Genomic DNA, 24,766 nt, shown 5'->3' on the forward strand with positions numbered 1-24,766 from the left:
CTCCATGCCTTGCTATTGGTCACCTTCCACACCAATCTAGATTAAAACAGGGCATGTCTGATCTCCAGAGGAGTTCTCAGTTAGCCTCTGTCTGTTTATGTGAGCTGAACTGGCTTCCTTTACTGACACCTCGGCTTCCCTAGACGAATTTATTGAAGGTAAGCCCCCTGTCTCATTTACTTTGGTGCCTCAGTGAGTTTCCAGCTGCTTACTGTATGCAGTTGACAGGGCTGTGCAGAGGGGCTAAGAACACAGGCACTGGAACTGAACAGATGCCTGTTGAATTGCTGCCTCCTCTGCTACTTTTTCTATTGCCAAATGATGCCAGACAAACTTAGAGCCAGTATTTCTGAATTTTGATTGCATTAGCATTTCTTTAGGAATATACTAGGATTATACAAGGACTTTATTGGAAGAGTCCAGGTCTGTCCTTCAACCCAATTAAATTGGAATATGTACAGGGTATAGCTCAGGTCCTTGAAAGATGTCATATACAGTACACACATTACTTCAATCAATTACAGGTGGTCCTAATATACAGTCAGGGTTAAGAACTACTCTGGTAGCTAATTTAAAAGGGTTTTGAACAAATGACGTAAGAGTGAATTTAAAGGCTGTAGAGATGGTTCGGTAGTACAGTGCTTGCCATGCAAGTTTGAGGATGACTTTGATCTGAATAGAAGTAGTTACTGAATAGAAAAATGGCCATGTTCTTTGTTTTTAATGTTTGGGTGCTTTTAATTTGGGTAAGGTTCCCAGGGTCGGGTTCTCAGAATCTGAGAATCTGGTTTAGTGAAGCTTCAGCCAGAAACAATGTTTAACGTGAGATCTAAAGTATCGCCCTTCAATGACCTCTGCTGATGTTTGCTTGTATTTAGCAACAAAGTTTTTATTCTTTCTAGCTTGCCTAATTGTTCAGCTGAAAGAACAAACAATATGCAACATTAGTGGGTCGGGACCAACTGAATTATCAAATCACTGATATTTCTAACAGTTAAGAGGACTTTAAAAACTAGGCATGGTGATGCACACCTTTAATCCCAGCACTCCAGAGACAGAGGCAGGTGAATCTCTGTGAGTTTAAGGCCAACCTGGTCTACAAAGCAACTTCCAAGACAGTCAGGGCTGTCACACAGAGAAATCCTGCCTCAACACCAACCAACCAACCAACCAACCAACAGACTGACCAAGCAAACAAACAAACAAACATTAAAACCAAGAAAAAAGGAACTTTAAAAACCACCAGGATCACTATTTCACTATAGTTATAAAAAGAAAAACCTAGAAAATGGAATTACTAGACATGACTACATACATGCAGTCAGTGCCGTGATACAGTTGAGGTTTGAAAAAACCCACCAACAACTCAGAAGCACAGAACTTCAGAGTCTTCGAAAGTAAGTGTGATTTCACTGCCCTCTTAATTCATATCCTGACATCAGTTCATTTTGGATTTAGACTTGGCAAAAGAATTTTCGGGAGGATGGGTCTATCCAGGCTCACATTTTGAGAGGACACAGGTCAGCACCAGAGGAAAGGCGTGGTGGTAGGGGTGAGGTCATACTGAACATACGGCAAGGAAATAGATGAGTGCACACGCTCAGGAGCTTTCTCCTTTCCATTCAGCTCAGGATCCCACTTCTAGGAATGGTATTTCCCACATGCAGTGTGTTTTTTCCTTCTTTCTTTAAACTTTTCTGGAAACTCTTGCTTCTACACACACTTGGAGATGTTCCCATGACTATTCTAAATTCTGTCAAGTTGACAAAGACGATTAGCCACCACATGTGTGCGTTTATTTTTCCTTATAACATTCTTCATCTATGCAGCACAATTAGCCTGGGTCTTCATTTACCATGCATTAAAAACCTGCAGGAATTAAATGCAAGAGATAGGGAAAAACAGAAATACAAGAAAGGTCATATTAAGACACGCTGAGACTGCTGGTCCAAGTTTAATTTCTCTTCCAATTTTCAGAAACAAATGTGTTGATAAAAGGGTCAGAAACAGGTTTTTAAAAAGTGCATCTGATTGTTTGCCAGTTCAAAGAAAAACAACAACAACAACAACAACAACAAAACAAAAAACAAAGGCATCTAATCAGTAGCAGTTGCCCATATTTCCTACAAAGTTCTCCTTAAGACCAATGTAATCAGACTGCATCCAAAATGTATTTTTGGCTGGGCCCCCAAAAGAGGTGATCCATGGAACAGCCCAGTGAGGAGAGATAATCAAGACAGATTTTGGTATTGGCTTTCAAAAACACTCTACGGAAGAATGTAAAGAGATGTAGGGAGTATGATCAAAATACATTGCAAACGGGCATGAAAACTTCCTTTTTAAAATGTGATTTTTTTTTGAGGACTTTTTTTGATCATATTGACTCCCCACATCTCCCAGATCCACCCTCCACTTTCCCACTCGAACTTCAAGTCCTCGGAATTCTCAAGGAATAAAACAAAACAGAATTTTCCTGTATAATTTTTCATCCAAAACAAGTTCATTTGCAGTCTCCAAAGATTGGTTCCTGTTTGGAAAGGAAGTTTAGCTGGGTGTGGTGGGTCACACCTTTAATCCCAGCACTGGGGAAGCAGAGGCAGGCAGCTCTCAGTGAGGCCATCCTGGTCTACTTTGGTGGTTTTAGACCAGCTAAGGCTACATAGTGCGACTCCGTCTCAAAAGGAGGATGTTCTTTCATTCAAAGGAGATAATGACTTTGACAGTAGAGAGATGATGAGGTTTCATTTGCTTGTTCTTTAGTGCAAATCTCTATAGAGCCTGGGCGAGGAGAACAGCTGCCTTTAACCTGTATTCAGAAAGGACATTGAGACAGATTCCAGGGCCCGAGGAAGTTGAAGGCGACGGCAGAGCCCACCACTTCGCTTGCGAGTGAGGCCCACGCAGAGGGCGGAGTCTCGGGCCGCGCGTGAGTGCGTGCGTCCGTGCACGACTTCCTCACTCCGCCCACAGAGCCGAAGCGCCCGTCAGAACCTTTGACTGCGGAGTCCGCCAACAACAGTCGTTTCCGCAGTCTCTCAGCCCAGATAAGGGCCCCGCCTCCTTCCAGCCCCGAGTGGCACGCAGACCGGAAGTCCTTATGCCCCGTCTCCGAGGAGCGCTGGGAGTTGGCGGCGCAGCAACCGGAAGATCCTCTGCCCCTAGCTTCCCCGCGAGGAGCCCGGGCCGCGCAGGCGCAGTGCGGCTCAGGCGGAGCTGTGGGAGGGGAGTAGGTCCGGGGGCCGGTCCCTGAAGATGGCGGAGGCGGGGGTGACTTGGGGGTCTCCCTGTAGAGCGCAGGTGAGCGTATTTGGAAGGGGACGGCTCGAGAAATGCGGTGACTTTCGGGAAGAGGAGCTACGTATGCCTTAACGTTGCAGGCTGGGTGTCCTGGTGGCAGGTGTTGGGGGATCCAGGACCCGTAGGTGGGGCCTGCAGAGAGAGGGGACCCGGGTTACCTGGTGAGAGGTCAGCGGGCTCTTGAAGGGGACAACGGGCCACGGGGGCAGGCTTAGGGGGTGCAGAGGTCTCCGGACAGTTTGAGACTGTGGAGGGGAGGAAGGCTGGAGGACGGCGGGAAGGGCGACCCTGGAGGTCTGTTTGGGGACAGAGATGGGCCAGCTGTCTAGCGTACACCTGACAGGACTGGGGTGTCTTGTAACCAGGGAGAAAGACTCAGGCTTGTATAAGAAATGGATCGAAATTAGGCTCATAATCATAGTAAATTTAGAATCTACCGAAGTAAGAGGACACTGAGTTCAAGAGTAGGGATTTGGGATCGGAAGCGGATACCTTTTAGTTATATCAGTCGGTGCAGCCAAAGAGAGCTCTTGCCAGGGCCTAGAAGTCTGTTGGTGACAGTAACTGGGGTTTGGGGGTCGTCCAGTGGGGATGAGCTGTCTGGGAAAGGTAAGCAGTGCTTTGCTGAGGATGAGGCTAGAGATGTGAGATGGTGTTAAAACTAAAGTGAAAATAACTCGAGTCCAGTGAGTGTTGGGAAAAGTTGTTCATGGGTGATGTTAGCTATGTAGTGGGGGAAAATTTACCCCGAAGAGCTTGCTGTTTTTTTAGGATGGATGAGGAAAGAGCAAATAGGCTTGACAGTTGGGCCACGGAAGCTGGCTAGCGTCGGTATCACAGGGAAACTGACCATAGCAATGAAAGACAGGCACCAGTTCTGGGTACAGATACATGAAGGCTGCCATGCTGTGTTTTCTGCCCTCACCCCCACCTTTGGGATTTGGCCCTGATGGTGAACCACAGACGGAATAAAGGGGTGTTCCTACTCATCCTGTTGGATCCTGTTAGGGCAAACAATGAGCTGGTGTTCTCTTTCTGTTTTCGTCCTCCATCCTTTTTTTCTGGATTTGTAACCGTAGTGGTTTTATTTGTTTTCGTGGTACTCAGCTCACATCCGTTATGAAATGAACACTGTGTGAATCATTTGTATTTGGGGGAAAGGTTGATGCTTTCTAAACTGACATTTATGTTTTTTGATGATGACATTGAAAAGGCAAAGATTAATGTGCAGTTCAGAAAAAATAGTGTTTTCATTGTTGCTAGAAAATTGTCTCCAAACAGTAGAGTAACATTTCTTAAGGGCTAAGCCATATGTTTAAAGCAGTAAGCTATGTGACTGTTGCTTGCTTAATCTTTTCTGCATTTGTGGAGAGAAAAGAGCTTCAATATATTCAGGAGATTCCTTTTTTTCTTTCTAGAGTTCTAATGGACCCGGTCTGAGATTCACATCTGTGTGCTTTTATTTAAGGAGGGTTAAACCATGCTGTTGTATTGTGTTTTTGTAAGGCTGGTGCTATTCTGTGTGTGAATGCCGTTCTAATGAGCACAGCATGTGCTGAAAAAAGTGGGCGGTAGTAATTTAACTTTATTATTTGGTGATGTATCTGACCCAGCCCCTGAAGAGAGAGACAGTCATCAGAGAATGCAAAAAACTTACCTGTGTGACCACCGCTCACTGAAAAATGAAGAGTCTTGTTTGCCTACAATTGTTAAGACCAAATGGTTCTTAAGTTCCTAGATTTGAATCAGGGTAGTGGTGCCTGCTTGGAATCCCAGTTCTTGGGAAGTGGTAGCAGGAGAATCCAGTTCAAGGTCATTTTTGGCTATATACTGAGTTTGAGGTCTGTCTGGGCTAATGAGACTCTGCTTCAAAGACAGAAACAAACAATCAAACAACAACAAAAAACAAAGCCTAGATTCCGACTTGTTATTACTATGTTTTGTTTCTATTTTTTTTCCAAAAGCTTATTGCCTGTAAGATGTTTCGGTGGGTAACATAAACTTTGTATTTACTTGTAGAATGCCTAGCATTACTTTTGCCTCTGTTCAGTCTGAAAGAAATGGTATCAATCCATTAACATGAAATCATATGGGAAAGTATTTTTCCAGCTTTGATGATTTGTCACCAATCTTGCCAAAGATTGTTTTTCTGTGTTCATTTATATATTTTATGGAAATCGTAGCTCAAGGCTCAAAGCAGAATACTGCATGTCCTCTAGTAAGGTTTTCTCTTAAACTGTACAAAGCATTGCTGTAGAGCTCATAGTGGCTCATGAATGGGACCTTACAAGCAGACTCCTTTGTGGCACCTAAGCTCTTTGTGTGGCCTTTGGGAGAGAAGGCAGAGTGGTTGGCTCAGATATGGCTACCTGGTAAAAACTTGGCCTTTCTGCAAAGTTCCATAGCCTATTTGAAGCCTGGGTTCAAGTCTGTAATTCCCACACTCTGGAGGACAAGAAAGGAGAATCGAGATTTTAGGCCAGCCTTGGCTACATAGTGAAATCTTGTTTTAAACAACAAAAGAAAACTACGTATTAGCCTGTCTGATTTTTGTACAGTGGGAATTAAAAACACCAACCTATTTATTAACACTAACTCATTAGGAGCCATTGTGGTATTATGCTTTAAATTTATAATCTAAGTTTTTTGGTAAAATTTAAAAATTTGAAGAACCAAATTTTTGCTCTAAGTAGAATATATAAAAATATGACTACTTTTGTTTTAAGAAAATGTGAATAGCTAAAGAGATTTTAAAATAAATTATGCTACATTTGTTCCCAGAGCCTTTAAAATATCCCACCCTCCTAGTATAATACTGTTGTCATCGGTGTGTGTGTGGGGGGGGGGGGGTTGCATGGAACAGCACGTATGTGGATGCCAGAACAACTTCTGAGGAGCTGATTCTTTCTTTCCAAAGTGGGATTCTGGATCTGACTCAAATTCTCAGGTTAGCACAGCAAGCTCCTTACCCTCTGGACTGCCTCACCAGCCCATTTACGTGCTTTTCTTTGCATAGAAACTTCGTCTAGGAAATAGTGAATTCTTTTCTGGGTTTTTTTTTTTTTATCTGTTTGACCAACCTGGTTATTTATTGTATGTGCTTATGTGTAATTGGAGTAAAAAGATCCAGAAATGATCCCCCCCTCCCAAATCCAGTATTGCATTGCCTTTTGTTTTGAGTATCCATGTCTAGCTTTGAACTTAACTGTAGCTGAAAACAGCCTTGAATTTCAGCTCCTCCTGCCTCTACCTCTCAAGTGCTGGGATTATATCCCTGCTCCAGTATGCCCAGCTCCATTGATTCTTTGCTGATCTTGTTAGTTCACCTGAAGGTTTTGTGACAGTATTACAGTGAGTGAGAGAACTGTTAGGTTGGTTGTGCTTCCCCCTCCTTCCCCCAACAGGTCTGGGCCACCTCACCAGCCTGCCTGCCTGCCTAGCTTGATGGCCCATTGTTGACTTTAGATACTGGAGATTTTTGAGTATGTGTGTGAACTCTGAAAAAATGCATACATACACATTTTTGTTTTTACTTTGCATGAATCTCAAATATATCCTAGAATAGATGGTCTCCTGGCCCCCTTCCAGTCCTTAAATTTTAGAACATTGATGGTGAAGTATTGTAGTCTTTATTTTTGTCCCTGGTAATTATATATCATTGTGCTGTGATGTAACCACAGTTAGCCCTTTGGTTCTGCTTCAAATAAACATTAAACAAATGCGGTGTTATTTTTAAAGAATACTTGTGGGGGTGAAGTAGGAAACTGAAGAAGGGCTGCCAGGAAAAGTTGGATAAACAGCAGTGGGAGAAAACACAAATGTCTGCAGTAGACAGGCGGGATGAGAGAAGGCTCCAGCAAGCAGCAGCCCCACCGGGGCACAGATCTCCCTCAGGGTGTTTGGAAATACTGTGGGCACAATTTTGGGTATCACAAGTGGGGGAGGCCTGCATTTTGTGGCCAGGAGCCAGGGATGCTAACTAATATGCCAGGTTCAGAAGAGTTTCCACACAGTAAGAGTCTGTCTGACCTAAACTCACCAAGGCTCCTCTGGCAGTTTCTGGCCAACTATCTCTGGAAATAGGTGGGACTAGCTAATTAAAGTTATTTATCCTTCTAAGAATACTGCTGAACCTAAGGTATATGTTGCTGTTAATTCTGCTTTGGGAAAAATCATGGGCAGAATAAGTGGTTTCTTGTGTTACTCGTGCTGTGCGGAGGGGTAGGGAGGCTCTGTGCCTGCCTAGGGTCTAGGCAGGAGAGGACACTGTTGGTCACACACAGTGTGTAAGGGAGCCCTTTGTGGTACTTTGTTTGATGCTTGTTGCTATTTTGTATTTCAAAGCATCTCTGTTAACCCTGATGTTGTCTATTTACACTTTTATTCCCGAGTACTGTGGAGATGAGTGAGGGAACACTGGGTTTGAGTCTCAGCACTGCACAGACCAGATTTGGTAGCACAGCTACCAAATAATCTCAGCTCTAGGAGTAGGGGTACATTCAGAAGGGGATTGGTGGGGGTGGGAGAATCAGAAGTTAAGACCAACCTTTGCTAGTCTGTGCTATGTGAAACCCTGTCTTAAAATTAAAAAAAAAGTTTCCTATTACATTTGTTTATTATATTGTCTGTGTGTACTTACATGTGTGGGTACGCACATGCCACATGTGTGTAGAGCTCAGAGGACAATATGTAGGAGTTGATTCATTCTGTGTACCATATGATGATGTACCCATCATCAGCGTTGGCTGCAAGCCCTTTTACCTACTGAGTTACCTGTGGGCTCATAATGGCTGTGGACTATATAGAAGCCCCTTTGCCTGCTGAGTTACCTGTGGGCTCATTTAGACATTCAGTTTTATTTCAAAATTTGCATTTAAGGTAGGTTGAAAATTAGAAACTTAGAGGCATTGTGTTTTAGGTGATTAGGTTCTAGATTTGCCTTTTCAAAGGACTGCTGAGCTGAGCCCACAAGAGTTTGATCATAGAAGAATGAACCTGGCTTAAACTAGTGAAGCAACTATCCCTGTGGGCCAAGCAGGAAGCTTGCTGCATGCAGAGATACAATGGAGGTTGGTGTCGGTGTATAAGACCAACATGAAAAGTTTATAACCCATAAAGCAGCTCTGCAGATAATTACGAGGTAGCTATTAGGAGTTCTGCCTGTGTGAGATTGCTCAGGGGGTAAAGCTGAGCCTGTCCCAAGTCCGACACCTTGGATGTGATCCCTCAGGACCCACATAGTGGAAAAGAACTGACTTCCAAAAGCTGTCTTCTGACTTCCGCATGTGCACTGTGGCAAGCCCACCCACTCACACATACATATGAAATGAACTTCATTCAGATAAAATGTTTCAGAATTGACAAGACATACCACTTAGGTACTGACTTACAGAGATGCCCAGGGTGTCGTGTAGTCAATTAAGATGAAGATAAATGACAGAGCAAAAAGCATACCTATTGTTTTCACATTTGAAAACTGGTAGTGTTCATTGAGAACAAGGTCCACGGCAGTTTGAGTGGCTCACCATCATGATGAGAGCACGGGAGTAGGACAATGGATTTGATTCAAGCTATGCTTCTTACCCAGGCGTGTAGACTTAACCTTGCTTTGCTTCCCTCACCTGTAAAATTACACTTAGCTCTCAGGTTGTTGTTATTATTACTGTTATTATTTTAGTTCTTGAGACAGTGTCACTGTACAGCCCAAGATGGTCACACCATCCTTTTAGGGATACTGTGAGGGTTAAGTGAATTCCTGTGTCAGGTGCTTGGAAAAGTGCACGTACTTATCCTTAACACACACGAAGGATCATTGCATTAGCTGATTAGTCTGTGTTACTGTAAGGAAATACTGAAGGCAGACTAACTTTGCAAAGAAAGCAGGCTTATTCTATTCACCATTTTGGAGATTCAGGGGTGTAACTGGCTAGCATCAGTTGTACTCTGGTAAGGATCTCTATGGCAGAAGTGTGGGTGAAAGAGCAAGATCACAATTCCAGATAGGGAGCGAAGGGGTGGAGGTCTCACAGCCTCTTTCCTCCCAGAGCAGTGCCCTCAACAAGCCTAAGAACATTCCTTTGGGATGTGTGTCTCCTTCCCCATTTAAAAGATACTTTATAGCCCAGGTTGGTGTCCAGCTTTTTGTGTAGATGACCTCGAATTCTTGATCATCATCGTAAACGTGCCAACCCCAGCAACCCCGCCATCACCTCTAGCTTAGATCCTCCCTCTGAAAGGTCTTGTCTCCCAGCATCACTAAACCAGCAGCGTAGCAATCTCTTTGGAGACCCCAGCAGGACCCAGCAGTCACTTTTCTTAGAGGAGTGAACAGCACCTAGGCCGGCCCTCAGAAGGTGGTACTGGGTTGGGTTGCATTCTCTTGGCGCTCGCTTCCTCTGCTTCCTCATCATAGTATCCCTGCGGTTGCAGCACTTGGCTCAGCACACTGCTGCAGGTCGGCGGCACAGCTGTCATCCTGGAAGAGTGGTTGAAGTCTGGCTTTTCTGGCTGGTATATGTGTAGGTGGGTGCTTGTGGGTTGGGTTTCATAGGACGCTTGCTTGCAGAAATTCAGCAACATAAGCATTAAACATAGGGATGGATCCTTCTGTGGACAGTGTCCTTATGAGCAAGTCACATTTTATTATCAAAACTACAGTGTCTTCAGTCAGAATGTGTTGGTTTTCTAAAAAGTATAAGAGATTCAATTGCTACTGATGGAGTGGAGGTTAGGCTGAAGACCTAGAGATGTGGGGTTTCATATTGTAGATCCCAGTAGATGTATTTTGAATTACCTGACTGGCTGTTCTGTGAGGTAGGGGAAACTGTTTTTCTATTATTTTAATGCTGAGGGGGTATTGAGGGGTGTGTGTGTGTGTGTGTGTGTGTGTGTGTGTGTGTGTGTGTGTGAGATTAGACATTGTGTATCTTCTGTAGTCCTCTACTGTTGTTTTGAGTAGGGCTAGGCCAGCCGGCCAGTGAGCTGCAGGGATCCTCTTGTCTCCCCTCTCCAGCACTGGCATGTGTCCCAGAAGCATGTCACCACACCTGGCTTTTTTAGTAGGTGTTGGGGATCAGACTTCAGGCCTCATGCTGTGCTTTACACATTTTACTAGCCGAGCTTTCGTTGCTGACCCAACTGTTGGTGCCTCTCCCTTTAAAGATTTCTATTGTTTTATGTTCATGAGTGTGTATGTGTACCACATGTATGCCTAGTGTCCACAGAGCCCAGAAGATGGCGTCGACTGCCCTGGAATTGGAGCTACAGGCATTTGTGAGCTGTCTTGTGGGTGCTGGGAACCTGGGTTCTCTGCAAGACCTCTTACTGCTGGGGTCTCTGGCTGGGATCTCCTAAGTCACCTGTTGTATCCTAGTAAATACACATGGAACACTTCACTTTTTTTATTTTTTGCAGCATGCATATAAAGGCTTTTTTAAAAAAGGATTTTCTTACTGAGTAAATAATTTAAATAAATTAGTATACAGACTTGTTTCATTCTGTGTCTGCCTAACTAGTACTGAGTGTGAAAACTTGTACAATTGTGTGTTAGCTGCATGCTGATTCTCTCTTCTTATCTCTTGTAGGATTTCTGGTAGGTTCCACCTTCAGGCAAGATGTGGTACCATTGAAACATTGGTCTGCTTCGATTCACAGACAGTTCATCTTTTCCACTGAGAAGCCTTGTTTTATTTTACGGCTTAGGCCTACTGAACTTATGAGACCATGTCGGAAGGAAAGCCCGAGTCACCTGGGTCCATAAAGTGTGGCCCATACATTTCCTCTGTCACCAGCCAGAGTGTGAACGTGGTGATCCGAGGGGTGGTGCTCTTCTTCATTGGAGTGTTCCTCGCCTTAGTCTTGAACTTGCTCCAGATTCAGAGAAACGTGACACTTTTTCCACCTGATGTGGTCACGAGCATCTTTTCATCTGCATGGTGGGTACCACCATGCTGCGGCACAGCCTCAGGTATGTGTGAGGCAGTGTGTTCTGTGTTGCTTACAAGTGTATGGGGTGTTGCCTAATGACAAGTGTGTGTTGGGGTTGTATATGTGTGTGGTTGTATATGAATGTATGTGTGCCTGCATGTTGAGGCCAAAGGTCAGGGTTGGCTGTCTTCTGTAATTATTCTCTAAATTGTTTCTTGAGACACTCTGTCTCTTAACTTGGATACTGCCAATTAGGTAGACTGGCTGGCCATTGAGCTCCCGGGTTCTGCCTGTCTTTATCTCTCGAGCACTGAAACTCTAGGTGTGTGTCACCACAGTGACGTTTTTATAGGTGCTGAGATTCTGAATTTAGGTCTTCATGCTTTTGTGGAAAGCATTTTACCCTCTGAGTGGAGGATATAATTTAAATAGAGTGCAGTGGACTCTGTGAGTGACTTTGGTATGTTTGGTACATGTATGCCATCATGTTGTGCTCCCGCTCCCAGCTGTGGAGCATGTCTGTCATTCCCAGTCTTTTATGCTCTCTTGCATTCCTTTGTACCCTGGCCTCGGGCTACAGTGGCCCTGCTTTCTGTCCTTCAGGATTGTCTCTGCCTTCAGTGTAGCCCTTGGAGTCAGCCGGTAGGCACTCTTGGGTACCTGATTCCTGCACCTTTAACATTTAACCATGAAACCAGTTCTCGTTTTCTTTGGGTGTAGGGCATTTACCTTTTTTGCATTTCATCTAAATATTATTCTAAGTTGTTTTGGTAATATTCACTACTGCCTAAAAGTTTTGATGTATGGGCTATAATTTTGTGTTTGAAATAGACAAAACCGTGATATATGGAGTAATTTTATTCAAGGTGAAAACTTGATGCGGTATTTTTAATTTATATATGCTTTTATTCTTGCTGCCTGGTCTTTAAATGTACCAGAAGAAATAGTGAATACTTGAAAAGATCAATGAGGTAGACTGTCTTTGCTTGAAATCCTGATAGTCCTGTTAGTGGCTTTGACCATTTTCAGTAGAGGACCATTGATGGCTAAGGGGAGCATTTCCAGATGATCTGGAATGGGCAGCTCTTCAGCTGTGTCTAATGAGAAGGTCAATGGGTCAACAATACTTTATGTAATAAAGTAATAGAAGGTAGTCATAGCCTTGTGGGAGAAAATGGTTCTATGTCTGTACTTAGTGCACACAAATACTGTGCGACACATTGTGGGTGCATCGCCATCCTAGAGCTAGGGGTTACAGAGCGTGTGTCCAAAGGCTGAGACCAACTTGTACATATCTTCAAGTAATTCCATGAAGCCTGCTGGACAGTGACATACCCCTGCTGCATGGACAGATGATCACTGTTGCAGTCAGAGTCCTCGTGCCTTAGGTAGCCTTAGAACCGATGGAGCCCTCAGTCAAGAGAAGTTATCACTGTGTCCTTGTTTTCCCGGGGTAATCCTTCTCTAAGAAATCGTCCAAATAAATGAGAACTTGTGTCTTATCATTCTACTGTATCTGCTGATCTACCTATAGTTTCCTTCATTAAATTCAGAAGAGAAAAAGTTTCTCAATAACTCTAGTTCTTTTCTCTCCTTCAAGGTGCAGCTCAGTGTGCAGCCTCACCACTTAGTTTCCTAGATCGGGCAACTATCCACTTCACCATCTAGTCTCCCCCTTTCCCTTTCCTTCCTGTAGCCCTCCCTATGTGCCCTACCTTGCCCTCTCAAATTCATGCCCTCTATTTCTGTAATTGTTGTTTTACATATGCGTGCGCATGCGCGCACACACACACATCCCTAAATATATAAATACAACCTGCTCTGTTACATAATCTTATTTGTATATGTATATATTTTAAATAGATATACTATTTGTGTTAACTCTTAAGACTTTCATGCATATGGAATTTTGCTTTTTTGTTTGTTTTGAGATAGGGTCCCATTGTGTAATTCTGGTCTGGAACTCACAGTGTAGACCAGGCTGACCTTTACCTCCTGAATGCTAAAATTCAAGACTGTGCCTCCACACCTGTCCTGTCCAGTGTGTTTTCAGCATATTTGCTCCCTCTTCCTCCCCCAACCCCACTGCACAGCCTCACCTTTAGCCTCCTTTCTTAATCTCACAAACTCCAAGGACAGTTTGTGCTCACCATGTTCTAATGTGGGCCTAGCCACTCGATAGGAACTGACCTTCTTGGGGACACAGGCTTAAAGAAAACTGATTCTTCCTCTCCCAGCAGCCATCAACTGTCAGTATCTCCTCAGCTAGGGGTGGAAGCTGGAGAGTGTTCCCTGCTCCATGCTGAAATGTTGACAGGCATCATCTTTTGCAGGCAGCCGCAGCAGCTGAGTTCATTAGTACCACAGCCTGTAATGTCCAGATGTTGTCTCACCAGGGTCCTCGCTGACCATTGGTGCTTACAGTCTTTCTACTGTAGATAGGTCTCCTTTGATGGCTCTACAGCCTTGGCGTGAGGGGCTGTGATAGAGATGTCCCGTTTGTGCCTGAGTGCTCCGTGGACACTTACTCTCTGTGCTGTGACCAGTTGTGTGTTTCTGTGTTAACACAAAGAAGCTTCTCCAATGAGATGTGATAGCTGCCCTAATCTATGGCCACAGGGATACAGGTTTAGAGGGTAGCTGGACAGTATGTCCATTTAACGAAATAATAGCAGTAGGCTCACCTCTGGGGCTCGTGAGCTCCCCAGCTCTGGGTTCTTGGCCAGATTTACATTCTTGGCATGCGCTTTCCTCTACGGATTCCCTTAACACTCTTGCTGTTCTTGCACCCATGGACCTATCTTACCATGCCAGTTACTGTGGCTCAGGGCTCACAGCTGAGTGACACTGCTGGTGAGTTCCCCCCGAGCCTTCGCAGCTCCTTTCAGTACTGTGAAAGCCAGCCAGCATGGAGGAAGCTTCCTGTCAGTACCAGCCTGATTTCTCCATGCTTTGTGACCAAAGTGTGTGATGTCTTCATTGGAAGGGTCTAAACAAGCTTAGCAAGGCTGGTGTTGTCATGGACTTCTTTATATGTGTGTTGCACTGGAGCCGGGACTGGAGCCGTGTATAAAGGATATCTTCTCATCTGGCCATGTAGTAGATGTCTTGTTACATTTGAAACAATAAAATAAAAATCTCATCCATCTCAAGATGACCTCAAACTCTGTAGGTGAGACTGACCTTGGACTCCTGATTGTCCAGCGTTCACTTCCTGGGTGCTGGGATTAGAGGCTTACCACTGCTGGCTCCATAGAATAACTATGTTAAAAGACAGTTGCTATATTGTGGCTAAAAGAAGTAGAGAAGTTGTCTCCAAAATCACAAATAGCCAAGCTTGTGGAAGTCATGTAAAGGATTCTTCTAGTCATTGGTTCCTCAGCCCTTTCCTAGAGAGGTCTCCATCCTTCCCCATCCCAGTCCCATGGTGAGCCTGCACCGTTTGCACTGTTCCCTTTGGTCCTGGCTCCCCACCCCTTGGGCTTGGTAGTCTTTTTTTTGTTTTGTTTTGACCCATCTCACTTCCCTGTGTTCTGTTGAGCACTCGGCTGTAAGAATAATTGCCTGTCTCTGACACAGTGTGTTCCCAAATCTTTAATATACACAGTGTTAAAACCTTTTTGTGACATACTTTTGCTTTTCTAATACTTTGAGCCTTTCTGTACCCAAGCCTCCCTTCATGCTCAAATCTTACAGTTTTCTGGTAATGGTGTTTGTTTCTGGTTGTGCTTTGGTTCCTTCAGGTGCCTCCCTTAGATGAGAGAATTGTTTCCATGCTTCTGCATGCAGAGTCACTTCTTTAGAACTTTCCAGACAGCCCAACACTTTACTCTCCTCATGTGCAGGAAAAAGATGAGAGCCCCTCAGCAACTTGTCAGTACTCAATCAGCACTTAGTAGTGTCTGTGTCCCTTTGCCATGAAAATACACCCTCTTGTTTATTAATGTATACATGTCTGTGCTGTGTGTGTGTGCAGGTCAAAGGACAACGTCAGCTGTTATTCTCAGATGCTCTATACGTTTCTGGTTTGTTTTTTTTTTTTTGAGATAGAATTCATTCCCCACTGGCATGGAACTCACCAAGTAGGGGTAGGTTGGCTGGCCAGCAAACCCCAGGGATCAGCCTGTCTCTGTCTCAGTGAGGGGTTACAAGTGTCACCACTGTGTGTGTGTTTGTGGTTATGTGTATGTTGTGTGTGTAGTTGTGTTTGTACTTGTGTATGGGATAGTTGTATGTGTGGTTTGTGTGTGTGTTGTGTATGGGGGAGTTGTGTGTGTGTGTGTGTGTGTGTGTGTCTGTGAAGTAGATTCTGGATCTCAGACTCTGGTCCTTGGGCTTACACAGCAGCACTTTACCATCTCAACCATTTCCTCAGCCCCTTTTTTCTCTTTTAAAATCCCCGGGAAATACCAAGAACAAGATACATTATAGGGCTTAAGTGTTTGCTGAAAGGAACATGATCCGCTTCTGTTGTAGTCTCCATGGAAGAGTGTCTTGCTGAGTGGTCTGGTTGTCTTCAGCCTCGCTCCTTGCTGGATGTCTAATTTAACTGTGTTCCTTCCTGCCTCACTGCACTGAGCACACGGCCCTGAGAGAGTGATGGCTTACTACTGGTGCTTCACAGACTCCTTTTGTCTGTGATCTGGGCAGACTTACCGGGAATCACTTAAAGATATCAGAAGACATGTGACTTTACATCAGAGAACCATCTGATTAAGCAGAATTGTATTTGCATATAATTTTACACAGCATGATTTTTAAGTCTCTTGTTTAAAAAAAAAAAATGGTACAGAGAGAAGCAGCAGCCCAGACATACTCCACTGAGCTCTCAGACAGTGGATCCTCACTGCGCTGTGTATATTCCTATCAGACTCTGCCATGCTGTTATTTAAAGGAAAGAAAGAAAGACATTTAATGGGAAGTGACAAGCTTCCCCAAATTCTCTCTCTCAGTGAGCAGCTGAGCACCACGTATACTCAACGGATTTGGTTTTTTATTGGCAAATCCCAAGGTTGGCAGCGTGGCTGTTTAAATTCCTTCTTTGTGTTTTCACTTTCTCTTCTCAGTTGTCTCTCACTTGCATAGGAGCGTAGTCGGTTTTACTTATATTTTTGCACATACATGTCAGCATCTCTATGTAATAATTCTTTACCCATGGCATCTGCTGCTGAGAATGACTTGGAATTGACTTGGAATTCCTGCTCTTGTTGGATTTTTACTCAGCTACAGGCAAACAGAAAGATGCAGGGGATTAAGGAGAAATTAATTGGTATATACATAGATGATAATGGATGATAGATAGTGAATGGGTGGATGATAGATGGTAGATAGGTGATATGTAGGTAGGTGCATCTATGTATGTGTTATTCAGAGAATGATGGAATGACAGATGAACTGTTTTGTGATACCCCTTGAGGAAAAAGTATCATTTAGACATGTTTCAATTATTAGGCATGCTTGTCATTTTAATCATGTGGAAATTTATAAATGCTGTCACTTAATCCAGTGAGATTTTTCAGTAGTGTGTTTCAAATAGGACCATAACTTAGATTTTCTTTGTGTGTGTGCATGGTATTTTCATGCATGTGCAGGTACACATGCATGTATCTATGTGGCGGCGCAAGGATAACTTCAGCTATTACTCCTCAGACACAGTCCACTTTAGGTTTTTTTTATTTTGGTTTGCACTCAGTTCCTTGGGCTTGCAAGGCAAGCACTTCACAAACCGAACTATCACCCAGGCCCTGAAGCTTACATTTTCTAGCAGCCATTGGAGCTCTCTGTGCATTGCCGAGCTTTGTCACTGGTCTCAGGATGGCTTGTGAGTCATCCATTCTCTACTAAAGCTGAGGTGGGAAGAGCGTAGAGCTCCAGTCTCATCACCAGGTGAGAGTAGCTTGGTTGGCTCTTTCCCGTGCTGCTCTGTGCTCTACTTGCCTGTGCTTTTTGGATACTAATTGGTTTCAAGTTTTCTTTTTTATTCTTTTAATTTATATTTAAATTTTGAAAGGGTGTGTATTTGTGGGGAGAGATGGTGCAATCGTTAAGGGTGCTTACTGTTCTTTCAGAGTACCTGAATTTGGTTCCCAGCACCCACATTAGGTAGCTTACAACTTCCTATAATTGAGGGAACCCTATGTCTTCTTCTAGCCTCCATGGACACCCAAATGCATATTTACACACAAATTTAAAAAGTAATCTTTAGCAAATAAATAAATTTTTTTCTTGTGTGCTTGGGATAGCCCAATCAGTGAAGTGCTTGCCTTGGGAACATGAGGATCTACCTTTGTTTGACCACTCATCACTCATATTAAAAAAGAAAAGATAAAAAAGGTGGGCTTGGTGGTCCTTACTTGTAATGCAGTGCAGAAGAGACGCATGCAGGTAGGTCTCTGGGGCTTACTGGGTCATTAACCTAGTTCCAGGGCAGGGAGAGACCCTGTCGTAAACAACAAAGTGGGTGGTGGTTGAGGAATGACAGCTAAGCTTATTCTTTGGTCTCCACATGTTCCATGAAGACATTCATGAAGGTACACATAAATTTCATGTCTTCTAAGTGAGTAAGATGTTGAGATTTGGTAAATAGAGGTAGGAATAGGATGAGAATAGTGGAGGTCTTAGTCATGGATATCTTACACACAGGCACTGTATTCATGATTACTTACCCAGGTAGGAGTCAGGATGTTTCTTCTTACCTTTAACAGCAAACTTACATATTATCTGTAAATCTGTAGGTTTTTAATTTGTTTTTGGACAGGGGTTTGACTATGTCCTTGAACTCAAAGATCTGCCTGCTTTTTCTTGAGTGCTGGGATTTACGGTGTGTACTGTCATACCTAGCAAGTTTGTAATTTTTCTGTTCCCCATGTCCTTCCTTTTTTCTGTGTATAGCAGAAATATTGCCTGTAGTCTTTTGTTGCTGTCCGAGTAGTGCTGTGAGAAGGACTGGGGGAACACTGTCAGAGAGTGCTGGGTACCAGACAGGAAGCCAGCCAGCAGGGCCGTGAGGACCCTGGGAGCCTGGCATGGGAGTTTACAGGCCCACTGCCTACCTTCTCTGTAGCTTCTGCTTATGATAAATAGCATACCTACGTGAGGAGAGGGTAACTAAGGGTAGCCGTGGGCTGACTTGGTGTCTCGGGCTCCTTGTGAGTCCTCTTCTCAAGTGTGTAGCCCTTAGAGTGCTGCAGCTTCCTCGGAGCTCTCTGCACTGGGAAACTCGTGTTTTCCTTTGGAAGGTAAGTTTAAAGATGCCAGCAGTGTTCAGTCATTTGGATACAGTTTTCTTTTGGAAGGATCCTGAAGCAGTGACTGCAGTGATTGCTGCCAGTGCAGTGCTGGTGAAGACTTACTGTTTTTGTCTTCTCTTCACAGCTGTGATTGGGTTATTGTACCCCTGCATTGACAGGCATCTAGGAGAACCACATAAATTCAAGAGAGAGTGGTCCAGTGTTATGCGCTGCGTGGCGGTGTTCGTGGGTATCAATCATGCCAGTGCTGTATCCTTGATGAAACCTGCAGGAATGAGGCAGCCTGCAGCCCCCTATTCACAATACCGTGCTGACCCAGTTGTTGACCCAGGGTAGCCAGTGTGAGGGTTAGAGGCGGGTAGGGCCTTGCCTCAGCTCGTTGTCAGTTCTGTGTAGAAATTCTGCTCATTAGGCTGCTAAATTCCTTACATGATATTTTGTTAATTCAAAAATGAAACAGGTACATTTTTAAACCCCCCACCCCACTTTTCTTCACTTAGGATTTGCAGGTAAGGACCCTGATAGTTTTAGGTACTCTTTTAAAAAAGTATATTTTTAAAGAAGTTATGCTGACATTTATTGGTTTTAATCAACACCAAAAAGCACATTCCTTTCCCCAACTTGATTATAAGATTAGGGTCGTCTTACTAGGCTAGCTAACCCTAACTGGCTTTGAATTTTGACCCCTCTGCTTTAGCCTCTAGAGTTTTGTTTTGTTTTGTTTGGTCATAGTTGTTGGTATTTTGGGAATTTTGTTTTAACATAACTGTTTTGTATTTTTCATTGAAACAATGCGACCAATTTGTTAAACCTGTTTCAATATAATCTGCATCCTTACCAGTGATGCTCATATTCTCATCCTGACTTCTGATCTACCTTTCTTTCATTTTAATAATTTTTATTGTTTGTTCTAGGCCAGTTTTATACATTTTGTGTACAGCACACTCCAGTTGCTGTGACCCCACCTCCCTTTCCTCTCTCTTCTACTCCCATTATCTCTCCTCTCTCAAGTTCACTTCCTTGGCTTTTCGTTTTCTTCTTTATTTGGAGATCCACTGAATTTCACCAGGATTCCCTGCCTGGCAATGGGTTTCGAAGTATCCTTTGGAGGTTGGTGGGCTCCTTAGTGTGTACACATGTAAAGAGGATGACTCTCTCCCTTGTAGTCCACCAGAAGCCAGTACTTCAGCAGGGAGAGGTGGAGGAAGGACTCCATGAGCCTCTCTCTATTCATGATTGACATCAGTAGGTCTGTTGTAGACAGCCACACCTGAGAAATCATCTCTGCATTAGCTGCGCCATGTTCAGAAGACAGTATTCACTGCCTTCTCCTCTTCGTCCCAGGCTCTTTATATTCTTCCCACATCCTCTTCTACCATGACCTCTGAACCTTGCAGGGAGTCGTACAGAAGTCCTTCGTAGAACAAGCAATCATCTCTTATTCTTGGCACTTTGAGCAGCCACCTATCTCGTTATTTACCCCTTGCCCATTCATTTCATTGCAATAAGAGGCTTCTCTGTTCCAGGATGGAAGTTGCATTTATCTATGGGTTTAAATGTCTTAGTTAGAAGACAGCACGGCACCGTGACAGCTTAACAACAGTAGTGTCATCTCTAGAGCCTGAGTCCTCCATCCTCCATAACCTTGGGTTCCTGACTGAGTTTACAGCACAGGTATGAATTCCCTCTTGTGGACAGAGCTTGGAATATAGGAAGAGAGTGGTTGGTGCCCCCATAACAGTGATACCATTGTTGCACTTGTGCACCTGTCTTGCCTAGCAGATTAGTATTGCAGATCTACAGCTCACAGATCAGTAAGATGCCTTTTTCTTCCGACAAACTGGTAGAACACCTTTCGCTTTAGTAAAGCTGGCCAGCAGAGGGACACTTCCAACTGAGTTGTAGCTTGATTTCTGTTCACCTTGCAATTATAAAGTACTCCTGTGTTATCTTCAACAGGGTCTTATCACCAACTAGTTCTGGTAGGTTACCAAGAGGAATAGCAAGAGCCTGAATGGTTTTTGAAGCCTCCGGGGCCTTCTTAGCCAGCAACTCATCAGAAGTGTCTCACACCTGACGATATCTCCCTTCTAATTCATCCTCCCTCCCCCCACCTCTCTCTCTCTCTCTCTCTCTCTCTCTCTCTCTTACAATTCTAATTAGCTTACAAAGTACTAAGCTTCTATATGTCTTACATCTTTCCCTACCTGCACTCTCCTGCCAACTTTTTCATGTGGGTGCTGGGATTCTAACTTGTCCTCCTGCTGGCACAGGAGTCCCTCTACCTGCTAGTTGTCTCCCCCCAAAAGAGTGTTTTCTTTGTAGGTAGGAGATTTAAATAGCCCTTTCTACAGCTTTAAAAGCCTTGCATACAATATGCATTTTTGGCTTCATTCACTTTTTTTTTTGTTTCTAAGTGAAATATTTAAACATAGCAATCTTACCTGTCATGTCTACCCTTTAAAGAAGATAGAAGATGTTTACAAAATTTATAGCAAAGACTTTTCATATTAGGTTACTTAGACCTTGGAAAACCGCAAGGTAAAGCTTCTGAAATTGATATATTTGACTGATTTACCCTAAAAGCTTCCTTATTGTGCTAAATAATTTAGTTAGCAAGATGAAACCCATTATTGTTGTCTCCTGTTATTTATGTGAATTCCTCTTGTAATACAAATTCTAATTGGTTTTAACAATAAAACCCCCGAGTCAGATATTAGGGGGTAAATGCTGAAAGATCAGAAAAGCAGAGCAGCCAGTCACTAGTTCTTACCTCTACCGAATCCGAATCCTCAGATTGGATGGGCGATCCTTTCTCTACAAGTCCTCAGATTGAATCCTGAGCTCCTGCCTTATATTCCTCTCTGCCCAGCCTGATCACTTTCAGTCTCCACCTACCAGTGCTGGGATTAAAGGTGTGTGCCACTGCTGCCTGGCCTCTATGGTTAACTAGTGTGGCTAGCTCTGCACTTTGATCTTCAGGCAATCTAATCAATGCTGAGAACCTTGTGTTTAGAGTGTACATACAAGAATAGCTAAAAGAAAAAAAGAAATTTGCCCAGATAACTGTTAGTTTGCTTGATAGACCAGCCACTCACAAGGACTGATCTTAAGAGAGTGGCATACAGCTGTCCTCAGAGTCCTGGACTTGGCCAGCAGGGGTTTTATATGCTGCTTTAGTGGGAAAGGTGGGGAAAGGTTGGTAACTAGAATCAGGAAATGGTTTCATGGGCATGTTTTGGGGGGCAAAGAAAGAAAAGACTTTCATAGTACTGACTTTGATCCAATTTCTAGTCCAACAACGAACCAGTTACAGGGCCAAGGTGGAGCCTTTGGAGCATAGAAAATGCCTTTTTAATGGCAGAACTAATTTTCTTAGTGTAATCCTCTAGCCTCCCCCCAAAATCAGAAAATTGAATTCGTAAAGCTTCATTCTCCTCAGAGATTCCTGAGTAAAAGGGGCCATATATTTGTGAATAGATGCCTAAGTGTGCACCAGAAATAAAATATCATCAGAGCAGAGTGCCCTGCTAGAAAGTCGCAGGCACCAGAATAGTTTGGCAGGGGGGAAGATAATGTTCACTTCAAGGCTTTATCCTCAACAAATTAAAACCAGAGCAGTTGACATAATAGAAGGGCTGCTATGTCCTTGGTGCTCTTGTTCTGAACTGCATTATTATAAAATGTGTCTGTCAGTAAATCACACAACAATGTGGTACCCTGTTAAATAGCTGTCAGCTCTTCTATTTCCAGGTTCCTGTATGATTTTCAAGTAATTCTAAACCTTTTTGAAAAGTATTATTGGTTTTCTTTTCTTTCTTTTTTTCCCCCAAAGGTGTGTTCTGTTAGCACTGTTATCCAAAGTGCACGGTTACATGTTTAGACACAAAGGCACTTCCTAAAGAGTGCCTGACTTTACAATTAGCCTTTTTTCCCTGGATGGGTTATAAGAAGGTAGGAAATGTTAATTAGTGCCCTCTGTATCTCGTATGTAGACATAGTTTTACTCGCACCTGTCTTCATGTGTTGTGATAGAAGTTTGCGGACACTCCAGAAGAATCAAGTCCCTCGAGAGGGGCCTCTTATTTAGAGAAGTGAACAGTTGATATCACCCGCTTCCTTGTTTTCTGATGGCTCCTTAACACTGGTCTCAGAAAGTAGATTTTGACAACAACTTCCAGTTTTCCCTCACGCTGGCTGCGCTGTCGGTAGGACTGTGGTGGACTTTTGACAGATCAAGAAGTGGTTTTGGCCTTGGTGTTGGAATCGCCTTCTTAGCTACTGTTGTCACCCAACTGCTAGTCTACAATGGTGTTTATCAGTAAGTGCTGTCCCTCTTTCTACCTGGTTGCTGTGTAAATCAGCAATAACTGCATTCAAAATTGAATGATAATATGGGGTTATCCAGTTTAATGTATAGAATCACTTATCTTCATTATGCTTGTCTTGAGTGCCCTTGTCCTTGCTCTGTGGGTTATTAAATGTTTCTGTTATTCTAGATACACATCTCCAGATTTTCTCTATGTCCGTTCTTGGTTGCCATGTATATTTTTTGCTGGAGGCATAACAATGGGAAACATTGGTCGTCAACTGGCAATGGTAAGCTGAGGCCCACGCAGGGTTGAGTTGCATGATACCGTTTCTCAAAATGCCCATCACTCAAGGGAAAGCATTTATTAAGACAGGATTCTTTGAACGCCCTTTTGTGCTTTCATTGACATAAATCATTTGGATGAATTTAATCTGAGGAGTATTAGTACTTGAGGAACAACTAGAGAGAAAAGGAAAAATTTGTTATGGGTAGTGTGGTAGAATTGGTTGACCATATAGTGATATTTGATTTTTGTTGCTTTGTTTTTATTAGTTTACAGTTTTCCATTCCATCAATAATATTTTTTTTGTTTTAATACAGTCTCAAGTAGCCCACCTTGTCTTGAACTCACTTTGTAGCCTAGGATGACCTTGAATTTCTGGTCTTCTACTTCCACCTCTTGAGTGCTGGAATTATAGGTCTGTACCACCTCTTTCATACTCAGCAAGCATTCTCAGCTGAGCCACAGCTTCAGCCCCTGATAAAAGAGCAGTTTTAAAATGAAGAGGGCCTATTATATAGTATTTGTAAATTAAGACTATCTCAAGCTGACCAAGATACTCATTTTTAGTTACGAATGGAAACACACTGTGATACCACCCCCACCCCGGTCATGTGGCAAGAGTTACACAGTGACGTTCGGAGGCCGCAGCAGCTGCTTTCACTTGAGCTTGGCCATCTGGGAGAACAGTGGTTTACTTGCTGTCATTTTGATACTCTGAGCACCCAGTTCTAACTCTGTGTGTTTCCTTTCTTTTGACTTTTAACTATTCATTTTGGTAGTTATACTTTTAGAATATTGTTTTAATTTGTATTCTTTATATCATAGTATGTTTTTCTGCTAACTCATAGAGTGATTTGAAGTAATGACTTGAATTCAGCACTGTCCTGAAATTCATGGCTTGTCCTTGGCTGGGCTGTGAGCACTGTGTGTCACAGGTTTCCCACATCACCAGCTGCGGTGGCGCACAGTGTGGGAATAGTCATCTTTTTGCTGTCCTCCACTGCTGTCCTCCACTGCTGTCCTCCACTGCTGTCCTCCACTGCTGTCTGCAGATTTTCACCTTGAATGACATTGTGCAACTCTTAGTTCTTTGAAGAATGAAGTGAACATATTAAAACATTTATTTTTCTAGCTTTTAATTTGTTTGGAAGTTGCAGTTCACAAGTGATTTTAAATCTGTTAACTTTTTGACCTTTTAATCTTTGCAGTATGAATGTAAAGTTATTCCTGAAAAATCTCATCAAGAATGAAGAAGGCAGAATCTGTCTTTTCTCTAGGAAGCCATGGGAAAGCATCGCGTATTTGCTAGGCGCACCAGCGAAATTTTGGACTGTGAAATTGCGAGGATGCAGTTTTCCTGGATTGGTGTGTGTGACACACACGTTTCTGCAGTCTGTGATTGCTTCTGTAAATCAGTTACCAACCTTTCGGTATTTGATTTCAATAAATGTAAGATATATGTGCACTACATGAAAGATATGTTTATGAGTACATGAAATTTCTAAATTTTTTAGACATACCATGCGTTGTTTCACAATGTTGATGTGCCAAACTACGCTGTTACTGTCACAGAGACTAAGAGTGCTTTGGACAGTTTAGAAATTTAGTGAAACAGAAGAAGAAAGCTGAAAACAAACCAAACAGAACGCGATGGGTAGCTGGTCTTCCCCTCTCACTGACTGCCGTGCCCTCTGTTTC

General features: G+C 43.3%; 1 protein-coding gene across 3 annotated transcripts; it reads left to right on the top strand.

The window, feature by feature from the left end:
- Positions 1 to 24,543, top strand: Insig2 (insulin induced gene 2). 3 transcript variants are annotated; one of them, XM_048443798.3, is made up of 6 exons: positions 1 to 158; positions 10,881 to 11,263; positions 18,598 to 18,722; positions 22,628 to 22,794; positions 22,973 to 23,072; positions 24,277 to 24,543. In XM_048443798.3, exons 2-6 carry the CDS (start codon positions 11,020 to 11,022, stop codon positions 24,316 to 24,318), a joined length of 678 nt encoding a protein of 225 aa, XP_048299755.1. In that variant the 5' UTR covers positions 1 to 158; positions 10,881 to 11,019; the 3' UTR covers positions 24,319 to 24,543. The 3 variants fall into 3 exon arrangements, with proteins under 3 accessions (XP_048299755.1, XP_048299757.1, XP_085544463.1); XM_048443800.3 differs by lacking the exon at positions 10,881 to 11,263 and having other exon boundaries at positions 58 to 158; XM_085688337.2 differs by lacking the exons at positions 1 to 158; positions 10,881 to 11,263 and adding an exon at positions 3,195 to 3,297.
- Positions 24,544 to 24,766: the final 223 nt, after the last annotated feature.

Source organism: Myodes glareolus, chromosome 5, assembly GCF_982192425.1.
Source record: "Myodes glareolus chromosome 5, mMyoGla1.1, whole genome shotgun sequence".
NCBI classification, from domain to species: Eukaryota; Metazoa; Chordata; class Mammalia; order Rodentia; family Cricetidae; genus Myodes; species Myodes glareolus.

Excerpts from the sequence above, each read along its gene's own strand:
- Insig2 (XM_048443798.3), top strand. The coding sequence starts at position 11,020 with ATGTCGGAAGGAAAGCCCGAGTCACCTGGGTCCATAAAGTGTGGCCCA. Across the intron at positions 11,264-18,597 it reads ATGCTGCGGCACAGCCTCAG|CTGTGATTGGGTTATTGTAC; the intron begins GTATGTGTGAGG and ends TTCTCTTCACAG. Across the intron at positions 22,795-22,972 it reads GTCTACAATGGTGTTTATCA|ATACACATCTCCAGATTTTC; the intron begins GTAAGTGCTGTC and ends CTGTTATTCTAG.